The following is a 19,245-nucleotide window of genomic DNA, read 5'->3' as shown; positions in this document are numbered from 1 at the left end:
ACCTGATTGAACAGGAGAAGCAATTTTGTCTTCGGTTGTAGAGGAAGCTGAAACTCCAGAACCAAAGGGATTCATTACAAGAGAAATGGCAGATGGTTTCAGGCTTATTGAAGAGGGATTGTTATAATTTTATCAGCAAGATTCATCAAGATTCCAAGAGGTATTACTAAATATCTATGATGCTACAGCGAGATTTATGACGAAAAGAAGAAAGTTTCAGTTCAACCATCCCAATAAACTTTTATCACTCCTACAGATGCCCATCTCTACATGTAAGCCAGTCCCAGGATTCAATGTAAATATTAAACTTTAATTTTTAGTTTCCTTTACTGTATTTTGTCATTCAATTTCTTCTTTCGAGATATATAAAAGACCTTGGGCTATGATATAGTGCATATAGGGTATGTGTTCTGACTTAGGTACATTCCCAACTTAAGAACGTCCTCAGGATAGGAACTCGTTCGCAACCCGGGGACCCCCTGTATCTTAGTTTCAAGAATTCCTTCCTCTTTGTCTCGGTGCATTCTAATCTTGAGGGTTCCAATTCAAAGTTCATTTGTTATCCAATTAAGCAATCTGTTTCTGAGGCTCCACTGGGCTACATGTGCAATTGTAGTTCAATGTCACTGCATGACTTGCAAAGCCAGTCTACATACACAGGGCCTGTGTGTTTTGTGACTGTCCACTTCCAATCCTCCTATTTGAGGTTACAAAACAGAACTTTACAGCTTTCCCAGGTATTTGGATGCATTTCGTTTGGGCACCCACACCCGAACAAGATAACGCAAGTCTGAGCACAAAATTTGTGATTGATCTAAGTTTCGGTCTTTGACTTTAAGGGATCATGGCCTTCATTTTGGTTGTCTCAATTATATCTCTTAAAAATCTCAGGCCAGACTCATGGGTGGTCTGTAAATCTAAAAACGTCTAGAAAACAGGTTGGGTTACTCACTGGCTTGTTCTGTTCACCTGGTACTATACCTGGAACAAAGTCAGCAAATTCATACAATGCTGAAATGGATGTAAACAATGACAAAAGCCTCACACAAACATAACACTGAGTGCTGCATGGATCATTTAAGACTTTACAAGTGCACAAAACATAGGTGAGCACTTATCTTTACTTTCCAATTGGTATGAAGAAGAACAAGCTCCAATGAAAATTTGGGCAAGGAGAAGTTTAGACTAGAAATAAAATGTTGGATACCAAATTAACTATCACTGAATCAGAGGGAAAACTTGCATGTCTGCTGACTTGGAAGTTCATAGTTCATAGCTTCCTACTTTAAATGGTGAACCGTTGCTTTCACAGATGTCTCTGGGTTTAACCCGGGACTCATGGCTATGATTTACAAATTGGCAAGTGAAAAAGTTCAACAATAAAACTTCATAATAAGTGATAAATTGGTTTCTCACCACAAAGGATCAGGTAACAGATGAACATAAAGTTTCTTTTAAATTATCACATTTATTGGAAATAAAACAATGTTTTTGCAAAATCAACATTGGTTCTCCTAACCAAACTGTTGAGCTCTTTTAAGCAGTAGATATTGAAATGTGTAAAATACTGATTGGGCTTTATGTTTCACTATAATCTCAAGTGAATGAAAAATAACTAGCATACCAAGTGTACAGTCAACAACAAAATTTTCTGCACCTTTACAGTGATATACAATATGATACACCTGACCAAGAATCCTGAACAAAACTAACGAGTTATGGCGTGTTTTTAATTTCCTTTTGTTCAACTATACAGGTACGTGATATACAGAATACATCGTATCGGCTACATAATGCATTACACAACCAGAAGTACCAACATTACCAAATGAACATGGATTCAGTCTGTGATTGTTGCAAAGGCTGTTAGACTATGTCCAGAATTTTTTTGTTTGTTGACTGTATATCAACCATCCCAAAAGATTTATTTGTGATGAGTTGTTTCATAAAGCTCACCTTTTCAAAATGTTTTTACCACTAGTAATGCAGACAAAAGTGATTCAAATATAGAGGTACTGTACAATATACAAGATGATTTATGCTAATTGAAATTTTTAATGCCATTTACATTTTTTTATTTTAAACTTCATATCATGTTCACCAAAAGTAAGCCAATAAACAATACAGTAAACTCTTGATAACTCGGCATTTGATATCTCAGAATTTCATGTAATTCGACAAATATATGGTCTCGGAATTTATTGTAAAATAACTCAGGAAATGCCGAGTTAAATAAAATTATCTGTAAATCCTCGGCATATTTGGCCACGGGGTAACACTCGCCGCGCTGCACTCCACTCTGGGTCAGTCTGGTGTTTGTTATTGATGTGGTTGGGTGTGTGCTGGCTCACTCCACCCAGTACATGGACGTGGGAAGGGTGGGTGCTGTAGCACCCCAATAATTTGGGTATAAAGTACTGTACCCTCCTGTACATTGCACCACAGAATATCTAGGGCACCAGAATTAATATTCAGCACTCCCTGGTAAAATTTGGTTCCTGCTGTACTAACCCATTAACACCCAACAACTTCCCCCACTCATGTCAGGCCAACCACTGTATGCAGAATGTCTCGACTATTACGGTAAATCCAATGTTGTAGACTTTATTTAATTTACAGTATAATTCATTTTATCCTAATTCCAACTATCTGAATCTTCCAAGTATCCCAACTTTATCCCCTTTGGTAAAAATTCTAATTTAGTCCAACAATCTGACAGCAATTGAAGTAATTTTTTTTGTGTGTCTGACACCTGTAGCGCTATAACCACTTAAAACAAAAATCAATAATAAAATTGATACATAGCTTACCGTAAAATACAATAGCACATATTTTACGTACAAAAAAAATAACTCCTTCCACACTCAAACCATCATCAAAGTGATGCCACAGTTCAGCCAGGCAGTTAACCATCTGACTGAGATGTGTGTGTGTCTGCTGTGATGTCACATGAGAGGGAGGCAGGCGGGTGAGTCAGCCACACAGTACAGCTCACTGCCTTCACATATGTTCACCCCCTCTTAATTTTTTATATTTTATAGTTTTATATGATATATTCTTTATTTCTAAACCACATTAGATCATTTTAATTTTTACTATTTTGCTCTGTAACAAAGAAAACTGTTTTACTAGGGTGGAGTATAATATCCTTGCTATAAAAGGTACGTGTTTATTTACATACTCAGACTTGAAATATACTGTACGTAGAGAAAAAAAATTATTTTTTATAAAATTTATTCTTAATTTTGTATAAGTGACCAGATTACAGTAGTAAAGCATACCTATACATAAATGCCGCACTGTTTACTGTTTATGTAGCTTTTCCCCTCCACCTGCATCACATTCCATTCCCGTGTCACCTACCATTCCCCAGTGTCACTTACCAATCCCCTGCATTACCTACCATGCCTCTGTGTCATCTACCATGCCTCTTGCTTACTACGATGCTTCATTTTTGCTTGCAGTGCTGGTAAATGTTACTTTTTGAAAAATAGTAATTACATGTACATGCATATGGGCCGATAATTTTTTCATGGTTGTATTTTTTGTGGAGTGCCTCGATAAGTCAGAATTTGGGATAATTCGGCAAGGCCAGAGCCCCATACGTGCTGAGTTATCAAGGTTTTACTATAATTGAGAATTAGTATTTTAAAGGAACTCCACCTTTCTGCAATCAAAACTTTGTAATAACAATATCGCAATAAACTGCAAAACTATTTTTTTTTAGTTTAGTCAAAATCACAAACAATATTACTGAAGTTCCAGTACAGTTAGAAACAGTAATTGTTAAACCCCCCCACCCCCCAGTAATTGGAGCAAGTGAAGGCCTGGCAATTGGATAAACTCTTCTCCCTGTCTAAATGTTGCTGGGTAGTTTTGGAATCATTGTGGGTGGGGATGTTGCATTGTCAATATCAGACTTCATTGGCTATGGTCCCAAGTACTGCAGTAGCAGAAGGGGGGTCTGTTAGCAATTACTGTTTCTGACTGTACATTATACTACAGGTTGTACCTCTCTAGCCCGGCATTCTGTGGTCCGGAACGATTTTAGTTTTCCCAATAGCCAACATCCCTGATGTAACTCAAATGTAATTTGAGTTACGGTACCATCACTTCACTTTGGAAGCAGAATTATGGTAGCATTAAAGGTAAATGAAATAGTATTTTAACATTATTACTTTTTCTTATTTATTTATTTCCTATCTTATGGTTTTATGCTGTATGTAGGGAAATTTCCATGGTCCGGCACCAGTCAGGTTCTGAGGTTGTCGGACTAGAGAGGTACAACCTGTACTGCACTATTCACATACTGTACTACCTTAAAAATAAGGCAAGATTGTAGGCCAGTTCAGTATTTTCAGTCACCTCATCTTTATAAATTATGACTATGGAGCTACAGTGTTCGCAAGCCCAAACTGTCAGTAATATTACTTTTTTCTTTTCTTTTATCCTCTTCACCACTGACCAGCTCGTTAGCCGCTTGGGCGATCGGTCACAACAGTGCATCATGCTAATGTATGCAAGTGGCCTAGGTAACTTCAAATTAATAGCCAGATTTGTGTAGCAGAAAAAATTTTTCTATCAAAAATAGTTTACAGAAAAGAACAAAAGGAATCTCACAGAACCAATAACAAAAAGACAATGATAAGTACTTTCTATTCATATTGACTATACAAAAATACAACAGTAATAAAATTGCTATGCCCATTACAGAATTATTCAATATTCATCCTGTCAAACTCTATTAACAACCTTGATAATCCTTTGGTAATTGACTATCCTAAAGTTATCATTTCATAAAAAAATATCAACCTGTGATGACAAACAATATGAAAATATTCAAGAATAAATGCTCTGTGAAACAATACTTTGCATTATACTTACAAAGCTTTGAAGTCTCAGTCTCAAAATACTAAGCTATATATTGTCTCCTAAAAGATCTGAAACACAAGAAACATGTATCATAAACTGCATTACACTTTCCAGTGTCCTCCAAAACAGAAAACCTTGCCACAAAGGAATGCACATAAATCTAAGAATAAACAAAATCAATTTGTGCCAGAGCTCCATTAGCACCCAATATACAGTACATAAACTCAATAGCAGTAACTTACTTTTCTTGTCCTAAATGTCTTACCGACTACTAAACTACTACATTTATTTGTGACATACATGTGAAGAGCATTTTGCATGATCCATAATAAAAAATTATTTTTTTTAAACTCAATTAATATAGGTTACAGTAAACACATGGGCTTTCAACATAAATGACTTATCAGTATAATGAAGATGCTCCTCACTTAACATTATTAAATAAAGTTTTTCTCATTTCCTCATTCAGCACAAAAATTATGATAAAAAATGAGGAGTGTTGCTTAAACAAAGAACATGTTAAATATGTTTTGGTCAGAAATACAAAGTAGTCTGTCAGTAAAACCTGTTAAAAATTTAACTCAAGTAAAAAACCTTATTTCATTCATCCTATAATTATTAGCCTCTATTGTCAACTGACCAGTAACAGTGATTAATAAAACAAATTAATTATCAAATGAATTAGAAAATATGACCCAATTTAATCAGGTTAATTTCATATACCTTTTAGCTCTCAAAAGTAAATCACGTAAGAGAATGGGTTGAAGTTCATGATATCCTCTTTTTTGACTAGGAATAGGCAAGAAGTTGACCCACAAGAACAGAAAGGTTGGCAGTTCCTGTGCCTGTGTTAGCTTTCCCACTAGCTGGCACTGGCTATTGACACAGGATGACTTCCACAGGAACTCTTGGTTTAAATATGGCGAACTGAACTGTACAGGCCTCTAAATTTAGGAAAGTTAAAAGTATGTAATTCTCTCACATATATGAAACTCCCAGTGCAAATTATTTCTAAGTTCAATCTTTTGGTTCACTCCAACAGCCAAACTCATGAGAATTGTGGTTTTTAAGTCACATTTTCACTTCTAAATCACAAAAGATGATATAAAAAAACCCCAATCCATTTCTTGAGGTTGGTAAAAGTTTTTTAATGTGATTCAAGCCAGGTGTTACTGGATGTGGGGAATGAGCCTGTAGCCTACTTAAAGACTTGATGTGTACACTGCCTATGGCTACACAAAGTGGAATGTTGAGATTGATTCATTAAGTATTTCCTGCAGGTAATTAAATTAGAATATTAATCCCTTGTGTATGATGTTGCCTCTGAGCTGAATAAAATCATCTGGAGTTAGCCAAATATCAAAAGTGATCTCAGTAGCGAAGGAGTTAACCAGATATCTTCTTATAATCATAAATTTTATGAGATAAATTGGAGGAACCATATCCTTGTACATCATGGGCCTGTAATCAAGCTACTGTGATGAATTATTTAAAAACATTTTTTTTTATCAAGTATGAAATGCAAATTCTAATAAAAACACCCAGCTTGGGCTTCACTGATAAAGCCAATTTAAAAATCATATACATTATGTCGAACCTCGGTAGACTGTGAATGGGAATAAAAATGGGCATGGAAAAAAAGAAAAGAAAAAAGGGGCTCCCTTTTGAAAATAAGAAATAATGAAATTTCATTTCATAGCCACCCCTGGATCAAGATACTCAAGTATAGCCAGACAAGTTTCAGAGTTAAATACCCAGGGCTCCAAGGATCCCTTACATCATTGATGAGAACGAATTAAGTAATTAATTGACCCTCCCATTGCAATCCTATCCCTTTAATAAAGGTGAACGCTATTACATAATGGCTGAAAGCTAAGAATCGTCACTGTTTTACTGTCGCAGACTTTTCAACTCTTATGAGACGACATTATTTTTGCACTTCTACAGCACCCATTGGGAAGTGAGAAGAAATTTGATTCAACCAATCCATAAACAGCTATAAATGCTATTTCAGGAGAATTCCCTCATATACTGCCTGTTTCATGGTATGGTAACTAATGTCTGAAGCCAGGAAAAATAGGAGGAAGAAGACTGACATAAAAGCCCAAAGTAATATACAACCCAAGGGGGTGAAATTCAACCAAATGAAAGGAAAAACCTTAAGCTCCCCAGTCATACAAATCCAAAGTGAGGTACTGTACAATTATCAGCTAAGAAGTGTAGTCTATACATAGGCTTGTCTAGAAAATGGATTCTATGAGACATTAATTAAACCTAACTAATGCATATCCTTTGATGACAGAAAAATATGAAATCCCCATGGCCAGCCTAATTTAATAAACTTAATTTTTTCACATATAACCAATAAATAAAGATTACTGGCCAAAGAAATGCATGTGGCTAGTGGAAAATGAGTGAACAACACCTCATGACTATGAAAGCAGTTAAAGAATGAGTTGTATGCCTATTAATCCCGTCTGGGATGGGTACTTGGGATAACAAGACTTAGACAAAGCCTACAGCAGAGTTTAAGACATTGTTCAGTAAGAAGGTAATTTAAGACTTTGTGAGAAACAGTCCTTGAACAAAGTGATTGTTTCTGAAGGAATGAACCAATTTAGAATATACTAGCAGTCAGATTTTCTCAACCGCTTCCTCATACCCTAAATCAAACATAAACAATCACACATGAAATCCCCAAGAAAAAATATTATGTAAAGAAAAATGTACCCTCACAACTGGCATACAAAATGAAAATGTTCATAATATCCTAAGCCCTGCATGTGAGTCACTAAAAAAAATTTAACTATCAATTACATGATAAACACATCTAACACCTTGACTAGCATAACAACAATCATCAACTGAACAGTGACAAAGATACTACTTGTATAAAAGTATGGAAGAGGGAGCTAGCACTTAGCTTTCAACTGAAATGGAATGAAGTAGTGGCACTCAGTCATGCTGTACAGTTGATAAGAAATCACTCTTTATAGCCAAACCACATGTTAGTGGGATGTTAAAAGACTTCTAGCCTTCAGTTTGTAAGTGGTATCTTTCGACTTCCAGGTTCCTTTTTCATTAAAGGGACAGGGTTATGAAGGAAGGATAAACTAAGTTTTTAACACTCTCGGGGTTTCATACACAAAATTGCATATCATAAAAATTTTTGCTTTAGGGTTTTCATACACATTTTTGCATATGAAGTAAAAAAATTTTTTAATAATTATATGTTTATGTTTGAATGCTAGATATGCAAGACACACATTTGGCAATGTTAGCATGATTTGGCAACTATGTAGATTGCACTCCAAGGTCACCACACCAGTCTCCCTTTGTGTTTCAGTGATGCAGGACATAACCTTGACCCACATTTCCCATACATTTTCTTGCAGTTTGTTCTTTGTTACGAATGTTTTGTGAGAGTTTACAACCATGCCTCGTGTTGCTGACGAGGGTGGAGGGGTGGGGAAAATATAAAAAGTACAAAGGGATTGCACCACATGGTGATCGTGTGGTACCTCTTGATGCCTCTCCCAATATCCCCGGCCCTTCTAGTGCAAGTGATAGTTTGTCTGGCCCTTCAACAAGCAGTCCTAGTGAGAAAGGAACTGCCTGGAGTGTCATTGTGGCTTAAAGGGGAAAAAAAAGTGTTGCTCATGTGGCATCTCAGCCATCACAGCATAGCTTACTTCCCCCATCTGACTCCTCACCTCCCTCACAAGTGTTCACTACCACTAAAACTAGATTCAATCGTCTTGTTCATGCTAATTACGGCACTGTGAGACTGGGCAATGACATAGAACTAATGATGAGAGTACTTGACAATCATGATTGAGCGATTGCGAGGGTAGGGAGAGTGATATTGACGTTGTCAGTGAAGTGCATGGTGATGATGAATGTGTGGGTGGCCATGCTAGACAGAAGCAAAGTGCTGGTACTCTCTCCCTCAATGCTATCTCACCATGTGACGTGTTGCCACCACTTGCAGCACCATTATCACCCCTTCGCAGTCCTCATCACAACCTGCACCATCTCCACCACCTGCCAGTATAAGGGTGAATGATTACAATTCACTGCCTTCTATCCTCCATTCACAGGATCACCAGGAATGAAGGTTCTCAGTCCATTTACAGCCCTGGGATTTCTGCAGCTGTTTATCACTAGAGAGCTGCTTCAGAACATCATCAACAAGACGAACCACTATGCCCTTTTATGTTATCAGCAGAGTAACACTGATGCAATTCCTGGATCCCTGTCACTATCCCAGAAGTTGCCAAATTCCTCGAGGTTGACAATCGTGATGGGGGTGATGACAGCTGCCAAGAAGTCTATGAACTGGGAGGAGGGGAACCCTATCACGTTCTCATCTTCAATCAAACTATGACCTTCAAGAGGTTCAAGCAGAGAGCAAGGAACCTGCATTTCTGCAACAATGAAGCTCTCATGAACCCCAGAGACAGACTGGCAAAAGTGAGAACAGTGAAGGAGTATCTGCAGGAGCTCTTCAAGCCCTACTACATCCCAAACAAGGACCTGTCTCTCGATGAGGGTATTATGGTATGGTGTGGATGACTTGTGTTCAGGTGCTATAACACTGATAAGCCCCAAAAATACAGTGTCAAGTTCTACATTCTCACTGAGGCAGGCAGTGGGTAGGTGCAAGAGTTCATAGTGTACCAGGGATTGGGCACAAAAGTCAACGACACTGTAATGGCACTGATGGAGGGACAGGAGAACAAGGGATACACACTCTACATCGACAACTATTACAAGAGCATTAAGCTTGCTGATGAGCTCCTTTGTACTGGAATCCACTGCTGTGGTATGTTACACCTGGACTGAAGCACCCCCAAGGAGTTCAGAGACAAGGTGAAGGACAAGAAATTCCCTGTACATAAAGTGGAATACTGACGATGAGATAACACCTTCATTATGATCTGGGAGGACAAGAGGCTAGTCACCATGATTTCATCCTGCCACAATGTGGACACAGAACCAGTTGTTATGAAGATCAAGGACAAGGCAACAGGACACAGCAGGTGTGAGTGACAAACATTCAAGAGACCCATGGCCATACAAGAGTACAACAAGAACATGAATGGTGTTGATCACTTTGACCAGATGGTGAAAAACTTTCAGTTTGTACAATGCAACCAACGCTGGACAAAGAAAATGTTCATGTTCATTGTCCACCATCTATACTCCACGAAGTCAAGGAAGAAGACAAAGAAGATCGTCATCACCGAAACTGCTGCAGATAGCGCTGCCATAACCACAACCACCCTGCACTAGAAGGAACAGAAAAAGTTAGATCTATTTAGGTTCCACAAAACCTTGTACAAGAGCTTGATCAACTTCGATATTGATGACTAGCCCAAGCAGTTCATGCCATTGGTGAAAACCCCAGTCCAGCCCCAAATTGCTGTTGTCCAACCATCTGTGTAAATGTACCCAGATACACCAGCTGATGCTGGAGAGGACAGCAGTGATGTTGACAATCCTACTCCAAGCCACCAATTATTCAGCAGAGGAAACGATGATGCACCTTGCCACCACCTATGGTTGCCATCTCTCCAAGTTCAACCAGACCCAGTGCTTTTACATCAGGAGAACAGTACGCCCTCTATGTAACACTATACAAAGGCATTGCTCAGGGCAAGAAGTACAGGGACCCTACATGCCACTTGACAAGACCAAGGGTCACAATTTGGTTCTTTTAGACAATAGGCTGAGGTGCTGGGTGTGCACCATGAACAAGAAGAGGATGGACACGTTATACAAGTGTGTAGCATGCAACATGCCTCTGATCAATATCTCCAGGCCATGATTTGATCTTACTACACTAGGAAAAAGTACTGAAGAGGAGATACGCCCTAAGGTGAGGTCCCTCCTCCCCATTGAACATCTTTGGGGGGGCACAGAAGAGGGGGAGGGGAATGGACTGGAGAGGACCATCACCAAGTGCTCCAACAGCATGTAAGTACAGAAATTCAGTTGTTTTTGTAAACAAATTTATGTAATAATTTTTATGCATTACATTCAACTAATAATTTACAATTATTATTTCATATGAATTTCAAAAATAATATGCACTTATAAACACATAATGTATAATTTATGAAAAAAATATAGAAACTTTGAGTGAGGACTATTCAAGCTTGGGAGCTTGAGTGGCAGCCATGGCACTACAATTTGTGTTACGCTCATGCTTACGTGTAGATATAATTATTTTACTGTGATTACTCATATAAAACTATTTATAGATAATGTATTTACAATGCAAATGCAATAAACCCAACCTTTTTACCTCAAGTAGTAAGCTTGCTATGACTCAATATGTACAATTACCCTTTGCACCCGGAGGGAAAAAATTATTGATCTGTACTCGGCCTGGGCGCGCTCATTAGAATGCAAAATTAACACCACTACCTATATCCTAGTGAAGTATTAATTTATTTCACAACTTTTCTTCTATAATTATCTTTTGCTAAATATATACGCTTTATAATGGAATAAGGTTCATAATGCAATCACATGAAATAACGAAGGTATATACAGTTGGTCCTCACATTACGCGGTTAATGTAACCCAGAGGGTCCCGCGGAAAGTGAGGAACGCGGAAAGTGAATAACATAACATATGGGATTAATTGAAATGGAGTCCAGGCCGATCCCCAAACTCCACTTTTTGACGACACACAACTATGTTGTAGTAAAAATTTTATCTTAACTTTATGATGGTATGAAAAAACAAGTAATATAGAAGAGGTTAGGTTAGGAAAGATAAAGGTTAACATAGGAAAAATAAAGAATAGGTTAAAAAACTAAAAATTTTGTGGAACACTTACGGTAGTAGAAGAGATGGGTCGGCATACGGGGATGGAGGCTGGTTCCGAGGCAGAGGGCAGATTACTGGCCCTCAGGTGAATCACCATTACTAGGTGAATCATCATCACTGTCACTTACAGTTGTCAGGGCTTCCCTGACAAATCCCTCAAAGTCAACTTCACTGCCACTATCACTGGCTTGGGCTGGCTGTGGTGGGTTGCGGGTGAAGAAATCTGTTATGCTTTGCTGACGGCTGGCGTTGATGTTGTCGTGATACACCGTGATGTACGGCTCCATAGCCTGCACCAGCCGGTTATGGAAGACTTCATAGCGGTCATCGTCATTGTCGCGGGAAAGGACGGACTTAATTTTCTCTGCAAACTCCATGGCACACTTAATATCACTATGACTTAAACTGTGTTCTTCGGAGACTGACGCACCTTCTTCCTCCTCTTCACTGACGTGTTCTTCTTCCAACATCTCGTCGGCAGTCACTTCAGGATTTCTGATCACCTCCAGGATGTCGTCGTTGGTGGTCTCGGAGAAGCCTGGAACTGTAACAGTCTGCGCAGCTTCTCTGGCAAGGTCCACTGCTACTGCAACATTCTGAACCTCACCAGTCACAGATTGACTCCTCCTCTCACCTGGTATTCCATGCAACACATGTCTCCATGCGTGACGAATTGTAGCAATAGACAGCTGATCCCATGACTCCACCAAGATGTCCACAGCTTTCTTGATGTTAAATATTCTCCAGAATTGTTTGAAGAATATTTTTTGCTGTTCTAACCGTTGTTCCTCATCTTCGTCGCTCTTGCTATCGGTGGTGGTGTCACTCAGGTCACGCAACTCTTCCCTGGTGTTGGTGTAGTCGTTCAGGAGCTGGAATTTTTTTGTTGAGAATGCAGCTTTCACATTGCAAATCAACTCCTGGTCCATGGGCTGTAATATAGACGTAGTGTTGGGAGGAAGGAAGACCACTTTTACGTTGGGGTGACGATCTAACAGTAGGGGCGAGTGTCCTGGTGCGTTGTCCAGCAGCAACAAAATATTAAATGGGACATTCTGTTGCTCACAGAATTTTTTTACATCGGGAACAAAACAGTCATCAAACCAGGAGAGGGACAGTGTAGAGAACATCCATGCCTTACGTGCTGTCAGCCAGTGGACATTTAGCTTGGTCATGTCCATGGTTTTGTAGGCGTGCGGCTTGCGGGCTGTGTGGATCACCGATAACTTGAGCTTACAGGTACCGGAGGCATTGGTGGCAAACAGGACGGTGATGCGTTCCTTCTGCATTTTCCGGCCCCGAATCCTGCTGGCATTCTTCACAATGTAGGACTTGGAAGGTAGTTTTCTCCAGAAAAGACCAGATTCGTCCATGTTAAACACCTGGTCGTCGGTGTACTGTCCTTCCTCCATAATCTCACGTAAAAACGGAGGAAATTCCCGAGCCGCAGCACGATCAGCACTCGCTTCTTCACCACCAATGTTTATATTGGTGATCTTGTTCCGGATCTTAAACCTCTGTAACCACCCAGAGGAAGCAGTAAAGGGTTTGGGCTCTGAAGTTCCCATCTTTCGTGCCACTGCCATGTACAGTTCACGTGCGTAGTCCTTCACAGAGCGCGTGTCGACCGCCATGTTGCGTCGCGCCTGACGCACCAAGTACCTCACAAGTAATTTTTCTGTCTTGAGAAGCACCCGGTTGTGAAAATACTTGATCATAGAAGCACCTGTAGACTTTGTGATCTTCATGTGCTCCTTTATCTTGGCTGAATCCTTTTTTATAGACCGGATCGTAGATTCGTTGACGCCATGCTGGCGCGCGAGATCAACTTGCCGTGTTCCTTTCTCCAAATCTTGAATAATTTGGTACTTCACCTCGTAGCTTAAGGAAAGGTTTTTCTCTGGGGTGGTGGTCCGGCGGAAGCCATTTTACGGAACAATGGATGCGCGATAACACGGAGTGGCCTTGAGGGATGAAACTGTCGCGGCTAGGTCAAGCGTCGTCTCTCCTCCCTCCCTCCCTGCCCCGGGTGGACACGTCATAATACTTTAAGCCAATTACAGCTAGCAGCAGAGGAGGGTAGGGATGCATGGCCAATCACAGGTCTGATACGTCATATGACGTCAGTGATAACGCAACAAAGACACACTGCGCAACCTTACCGCGCCGCTTGCCCAAGCGGAGGGAGGAGGAGGAGGGAGGAGGAGGGAGAGGCAGGCAGGCGGGTGGCGCGTGGGGCAAATCTAAAAATAGCGTCGCGCCGGACACTCTCCGCGGAATGGCGTTCGCGACCGCGAAATGTGAAAATGTTAGGTTCTGGCAAGGCACCGCGGTAACGGTGAAACGCGGATTGCGGGACCGCTTAATGTGAGGACCAACTGTACATGTAGTGATGTATGAACATTTTCATTATGCGTAAACAAAAGCTTTGTGTTCTACTCAGGCTTACATATAGAAATAATTATTTTATTGCGATTACTCATAAAAACTGTTTGTAGATAGTTTATTTACAAAGTTAATGCAACAAATCTCACCTTTTTATCTCAAATAACAAGCTTGCTATGACTCATTGTGTACAATTATCTCTCGTGTGGTGCAGTCGAGTGTGGTGAGGTGAGTAACAGGCCAGACCCCGAGTGTCTCGTGGGATAGAGCCTACCCAAACCCAAGAATGTTAATTAATTCTGGTCAGTAATGTTGGGAGTACTGAGAACCCTTAGATTTCACCAAGTAGATTTTCCTTACAATACTTGAGTAGACTGAACAAAGCATCTGGCTATATACATACTCCACTGTGATCATTTATATGGTAAAGATGCATATCACTTTCTTTTACTGAAAGACACCAGAGGTTTCCAGTGGAGATCTATTATATGAGATGGAAAGAGAGATTAATCTATTTTGAAGAAAGCCCAGAGTACTCTGCCTACTAACAAGGTTCAGGATTTAACCTTCTACAAAACCAGGATATTGCATTAAAGGCCAAATACTAAGAGATACATGACAACCCAGTTCTCTACATAAATTAAACACCAATAATGTGGACCCCTAGGGATCTGTAACATGCACTTAGAATAAATTGAACTTACCACCACTGGCAACAAGTAATTAAAAGAGTGCAAACACTGGCAATATTTCAGTTTTCTTACCCTTGTTAAATAAATTGGCCAAAGTTAAAGATAGCGAAGACAATCAAAATTAGGAATGAAATTCAATTAGTCATGCTAGTAGCACAGTGGAGTAAACCTAAGGATGAACTTGGGAATAATTATCTGGCATGATTGTGGAATTTTGAGTGGTAAGCAATTAACATGATTTTAGTTCTCCAAGAGCTATAGGTCCCTATAATGTATGTTTCACACAAAAGTTTTACCGAGCCTTGATTGGGGGAAGTTGGCTTGCTTTCCAACAACTTCTTTAGCCAACTTAAAATTTAACACAAGTTTTGCCAAGGCCAAGCCAATATGGCAGTTTTCATGGATTACATTCAAATTCTCATATATAAAAATTAATTACAATTTCATAACATTAAAAATAAAGAAAATTAATAGACTAGACTGTAATTCCAAAACCGTTATTAATGGTTTTTAATGCAGCTTTAAAAAAAATTCAAATCAACTAAAGACTTGAGATGCCCTCAGATACAATTATGGAAGTATGACTCTTCACAAAATGTAATTTTTCTGTCTATACATCTATGTTATATTTGTCAGCTGACCACAGCTAAAGTTTTAAGAAACTTATCTTAACTCTGTATCAACAATATGTAAAAGCTGTCTCAAGGTACCTTCCAATAATACAGTACATATAACAATAATTTAATGAAAGAGAAAAACTAGGCCAATTGCAGTACATAGCTTTTGTTTAAATTTCCTAAAATTTTGGAAAATCATGAATCAAACTTGAAGCTTTAACAAGATGACTTTGAACCAATATTCACTTGTAGTGCAAAGTACTTGTGTAAAATTAAATTTTTGAATTTCTCAAAATTATAATGGGCTTAGACAATCATGCAAGAGTGTGGATGTAACACACATCATTACACCCCCAAGTGTTTATATGATCACTTAATGAGTAAAGGACTGATGGTCAATTGAGATTAGCTGAATGAAGAAAAACAAAACAAGTGTATAAATCTACATAACTGAGGGAGACACAGCAGGGACTTGTGTTAAAACCTTTAATTATCATAGGGATTATTCTAATCTTCATGCTGTCAAGCTGAGAGAAAAAGAGAGAAAAAGTAATTTATCTTTAACAAATGAAGCCCATTCTCTTCCCTGTGATAGACACTGTTACTGAGAGGACCATACAGCTGGACAATAATTCTTCCACTTAATTCTTTCAATATAACTACTTTGGAAAACTTAACAATATTGTATATCTTATCTATAAATATTTCATAAAATTTATAAGTAAAATAAAATTTGACAAATCAAATGTAAAAAATTACCATTAGTATTTAACATAATTTTAATGGGGCTCTTTATAAAAAAAATCTATAATTAAAGAATGACAAATATGGTGTGCACAGATCACAACAGTAACAATAGTAAGTATCAGTTTCACAAACTGGATCTGATAACCTAATCAGCAATACCAAAACATATAAAAATTCTAAAAATAGACATCAAATGATCATGCAAGCCCAAAATAGAGAAAAACTGTAAGACTGCAAAAGAAATATCACCTGATGCAGGCTACAGTTAATGGATATCTCACTCAACAAGGAGTACACACATTGTGACATACAAAATACCTTTAGTACAAGGTTATAACTTCTTTAATATCAGGTAATGCAAAACAGGAATAAAGTTTTACTTAACTCCTGGGAAGTACAGTACAGTATATACAAAATATTAACAATTGCAAGATTTGTATCTCTATGTTTAAGTCAATGTTGTGCACCAAAGCATAGCCCACTTTATCCTGTGCAAGTTAAGACAGTATTTGAGGTCCTTTTCATATCCTTGTTTTTGAAATATGACAATTCAGTTGAGTCGGGCAACATTTTTGGAAGCCATATTTCAATATGAAAATAACAACAGGAGATACATTAGGCGTGACCTCTTGCATCAAACACTGGCTGATTGCTGCCGAGTTTAGGGTAAAGCAGTTGGTAGTCTTCACTCACAATCTATTTATGAAGACACTACAGTTTATTATATACACATACATCTGATTCAACAAACATAACAAAAATTATATCAATGCAACTTTCACACATTCTATTTGCAGAAAATTGTTGGACAAAAATAAATGTCCCCTGCATTCTATTGCAGAATAACACTTTCATGATTTGTAGATTTTATATAGTGTATATACAATTACTGTACACATGATGTCATGGTGGTGAAATGCTTACAATTTTGACTGCTGACATCGTGATCTTTGCAGTACAGTGTCAATGTCCCATTATTAACCTCTTGTTAAAACATTACACAATTTAAATCTTTATCAAGAAAAGGTTTACATATTAAGTGAAACATTTAGGTAGCCTTATATTTTTCAAATCAATTGCTAAAATGGATTTTTCTTTTTGTAACATCTTTAGCATAGCACTTCTTCAGAGAACCAGTCTAAAGCAACTTTCACATAAAAAAGCCATAAAAAAGATATCAGCGTGCTGAAGAGAGCTGATTAAGAAGTTCAATTTCACTTGTCAGGTTATTTAAGCTATCAGAGCCAGATGGACCTCCAGTTTCTTGCTTAGGCTGTGGAGGAATGTTAAGCATATATGGAGCAGGTGTTCCGGCACCAAAGTTAGTTTTGCTGTTGAGCTTATTGAATGGTGCTGGGGGATCTATGATGTTGAGATTGGATGAGAGATTCGCAGAAAGATGTGCATCTACCATGGATACATTAAAATCACTGTCACTTGGCAATAAAGACCGTAACTCTGCCGAGTTGATATTGCTCATGTCCAAATCAATTGGGTTCTGGTCAATGCACTTTTGAGAGTCCAGGTCCAATAGCTGGGAAATAGCTGGTCCTTGTTGGTTTGCCACAACTGGTACATAAGCACTAGTCACTGCAACTGGGCCTGCCAAAATAGCTTCATGTCAATTAAATGAATAACAAGAGTAAGGTATCACTTTTTTAAACATCCTTTAGGAGTAAAAGAATTTTGCTGACATGGGTCTTGATGTACTGTCAAGACCCATGTCATTACCCCTAGTGACCATGAGATGAGCTCTCTTAATACACTATTTCTAAAAGGTAGAAATAAACAAAACCATTATGTTTCCAGACAAAGACTTAAAATTTATCCATGGAGGATAGAAAAATTGTTTCAGAAGATTCTACAGCTATACAGTACAGGTACTTCTACAATGAGAGCATTTACATAATGAAAGGGAAATTAACCCTCTCGTGCATGAGATAAGTTTTAAGTTTTCCAGTTCCAAGATCACATCTCTGAGGCCCCCAGAGCAGGTGAGACAACGTATGGTGAATATTTTTTTGCTTTATAAATTTCCCCCGAAATCTTGTTTTTAATGGCATAAATCATATATCTTTGGCCTTGTAACTAATTCCTCTGCAACTTAAGACCCTCCCCCTCCCCCCAAAGAAAAATACACGTATATAGCAATTTTTTGTCACTTCGATTAAACATGAGCCAAAATTTTAAATACTATACACTGCTAGAAGCCGAATTTTATGAGCTTTCCAATGCGGTATCAGATTTCTTATATGACCAATAGTTTTTGAGAAAATAGAAAAAAAAGAGATTATCAAATGGTAAATTTTTTTTCAATCCAGAATGCGACGTCTAGCTTATACCTAGGTATGTTAATGCCTAGCAATAACTCGCCATACCAACATACAGGCAATTAAAACATCTAATAAATGCTTAATGTGTACTATGAGGAGGACATGTCGCTACCTGGCATTTAATTGCAATTCTCAAAACCCCCAGACGCACACGCATTGCTACAGTTATCGTCTTGCCTGGCGAATCAGCTGTAAATACACACAAAGAAGACTCCGCTAATTTGTGTTGTAATAACTGAAATACTAAGTGCCAAGAGCATTTTATATACGGTACTTATACATCTTAGCACAGTGAGGAAATCGAGTGACTCTTATTTTGTTTATGTCTCTCAGATATCATGTTTGGGAAAGTTTCTTATACGGTCTGGTCAGCATGGCGACCACAGCGTGTCTTCTATTATGAAGTCGCTACACCATTAGTGACTCATATCTTCTGCTTTCAAATTACTTAGTGAATGACATTGTTTTTTGCCCTTCAAGGCCTGTCTTCACTGATATATATACAGTATTACCCCGCCTAACGGGGTTTCACTTAACGCGTTTTATCATTTACGCGGTGCCTCGCCAGAGCTGAACTTTCACTTAACACGGATTTTTTCCACATATACGCGGTGAGTGTCCGGCTCGAAACGCTATTTTTAGATTTGCCCCACCCGCCACCCTGCCTGATTGCCTGCCTGTTTTAGCTCATAAAATTCATACAAATTACCCGGCCAGAATATAATTTACATTGCTGGAATTCTTATAATTTGGTGATCA

The 19,245-nt window shown here is 38.5% G+C and overlaps 1 protein-coding gene across 1 annotated transcript in view; it reads right to left on the bottom strand.

The window, feature by feature from the left end:
* Window positions 1-15,760: 15,760 nt before the first annotated feature.
* LOC121880309 (transcription factor p65-like) overlaps window positions 15,761-19,245 on the bottom strand; it is a gene marked incomplete in the record, with an annotated part of 127,130 nt that continues 123,645 nt past the window's right edge. The window contains 1 exon segment of the mRNA XM_042387469.1: window positions 15,761-17,755. Within this exon segment, the coding sequence (XP_042243403.1) occupies window positions 17,331-17,755 (425 nt within the window).

This window comes from Homarus americanus, unplaced genomic scaffold (genome assembly GCF_018991925.1).
Source record: "Homarus americanus isolate GMGI-L3 unplaced genomic scaffold, GMGI_Hamer_2.0 scaffold20930, whole genome shotgun sequence".
Lineage (NCBI taxonomy): Eukaryota > Metazoa > Arthropoda > Malacostraca > Decapoda > Nephropidae > Homarus > Homarus americanus.
This window is presented reverse-complemented; position numbering and strand designations above follow the sequence as displayed.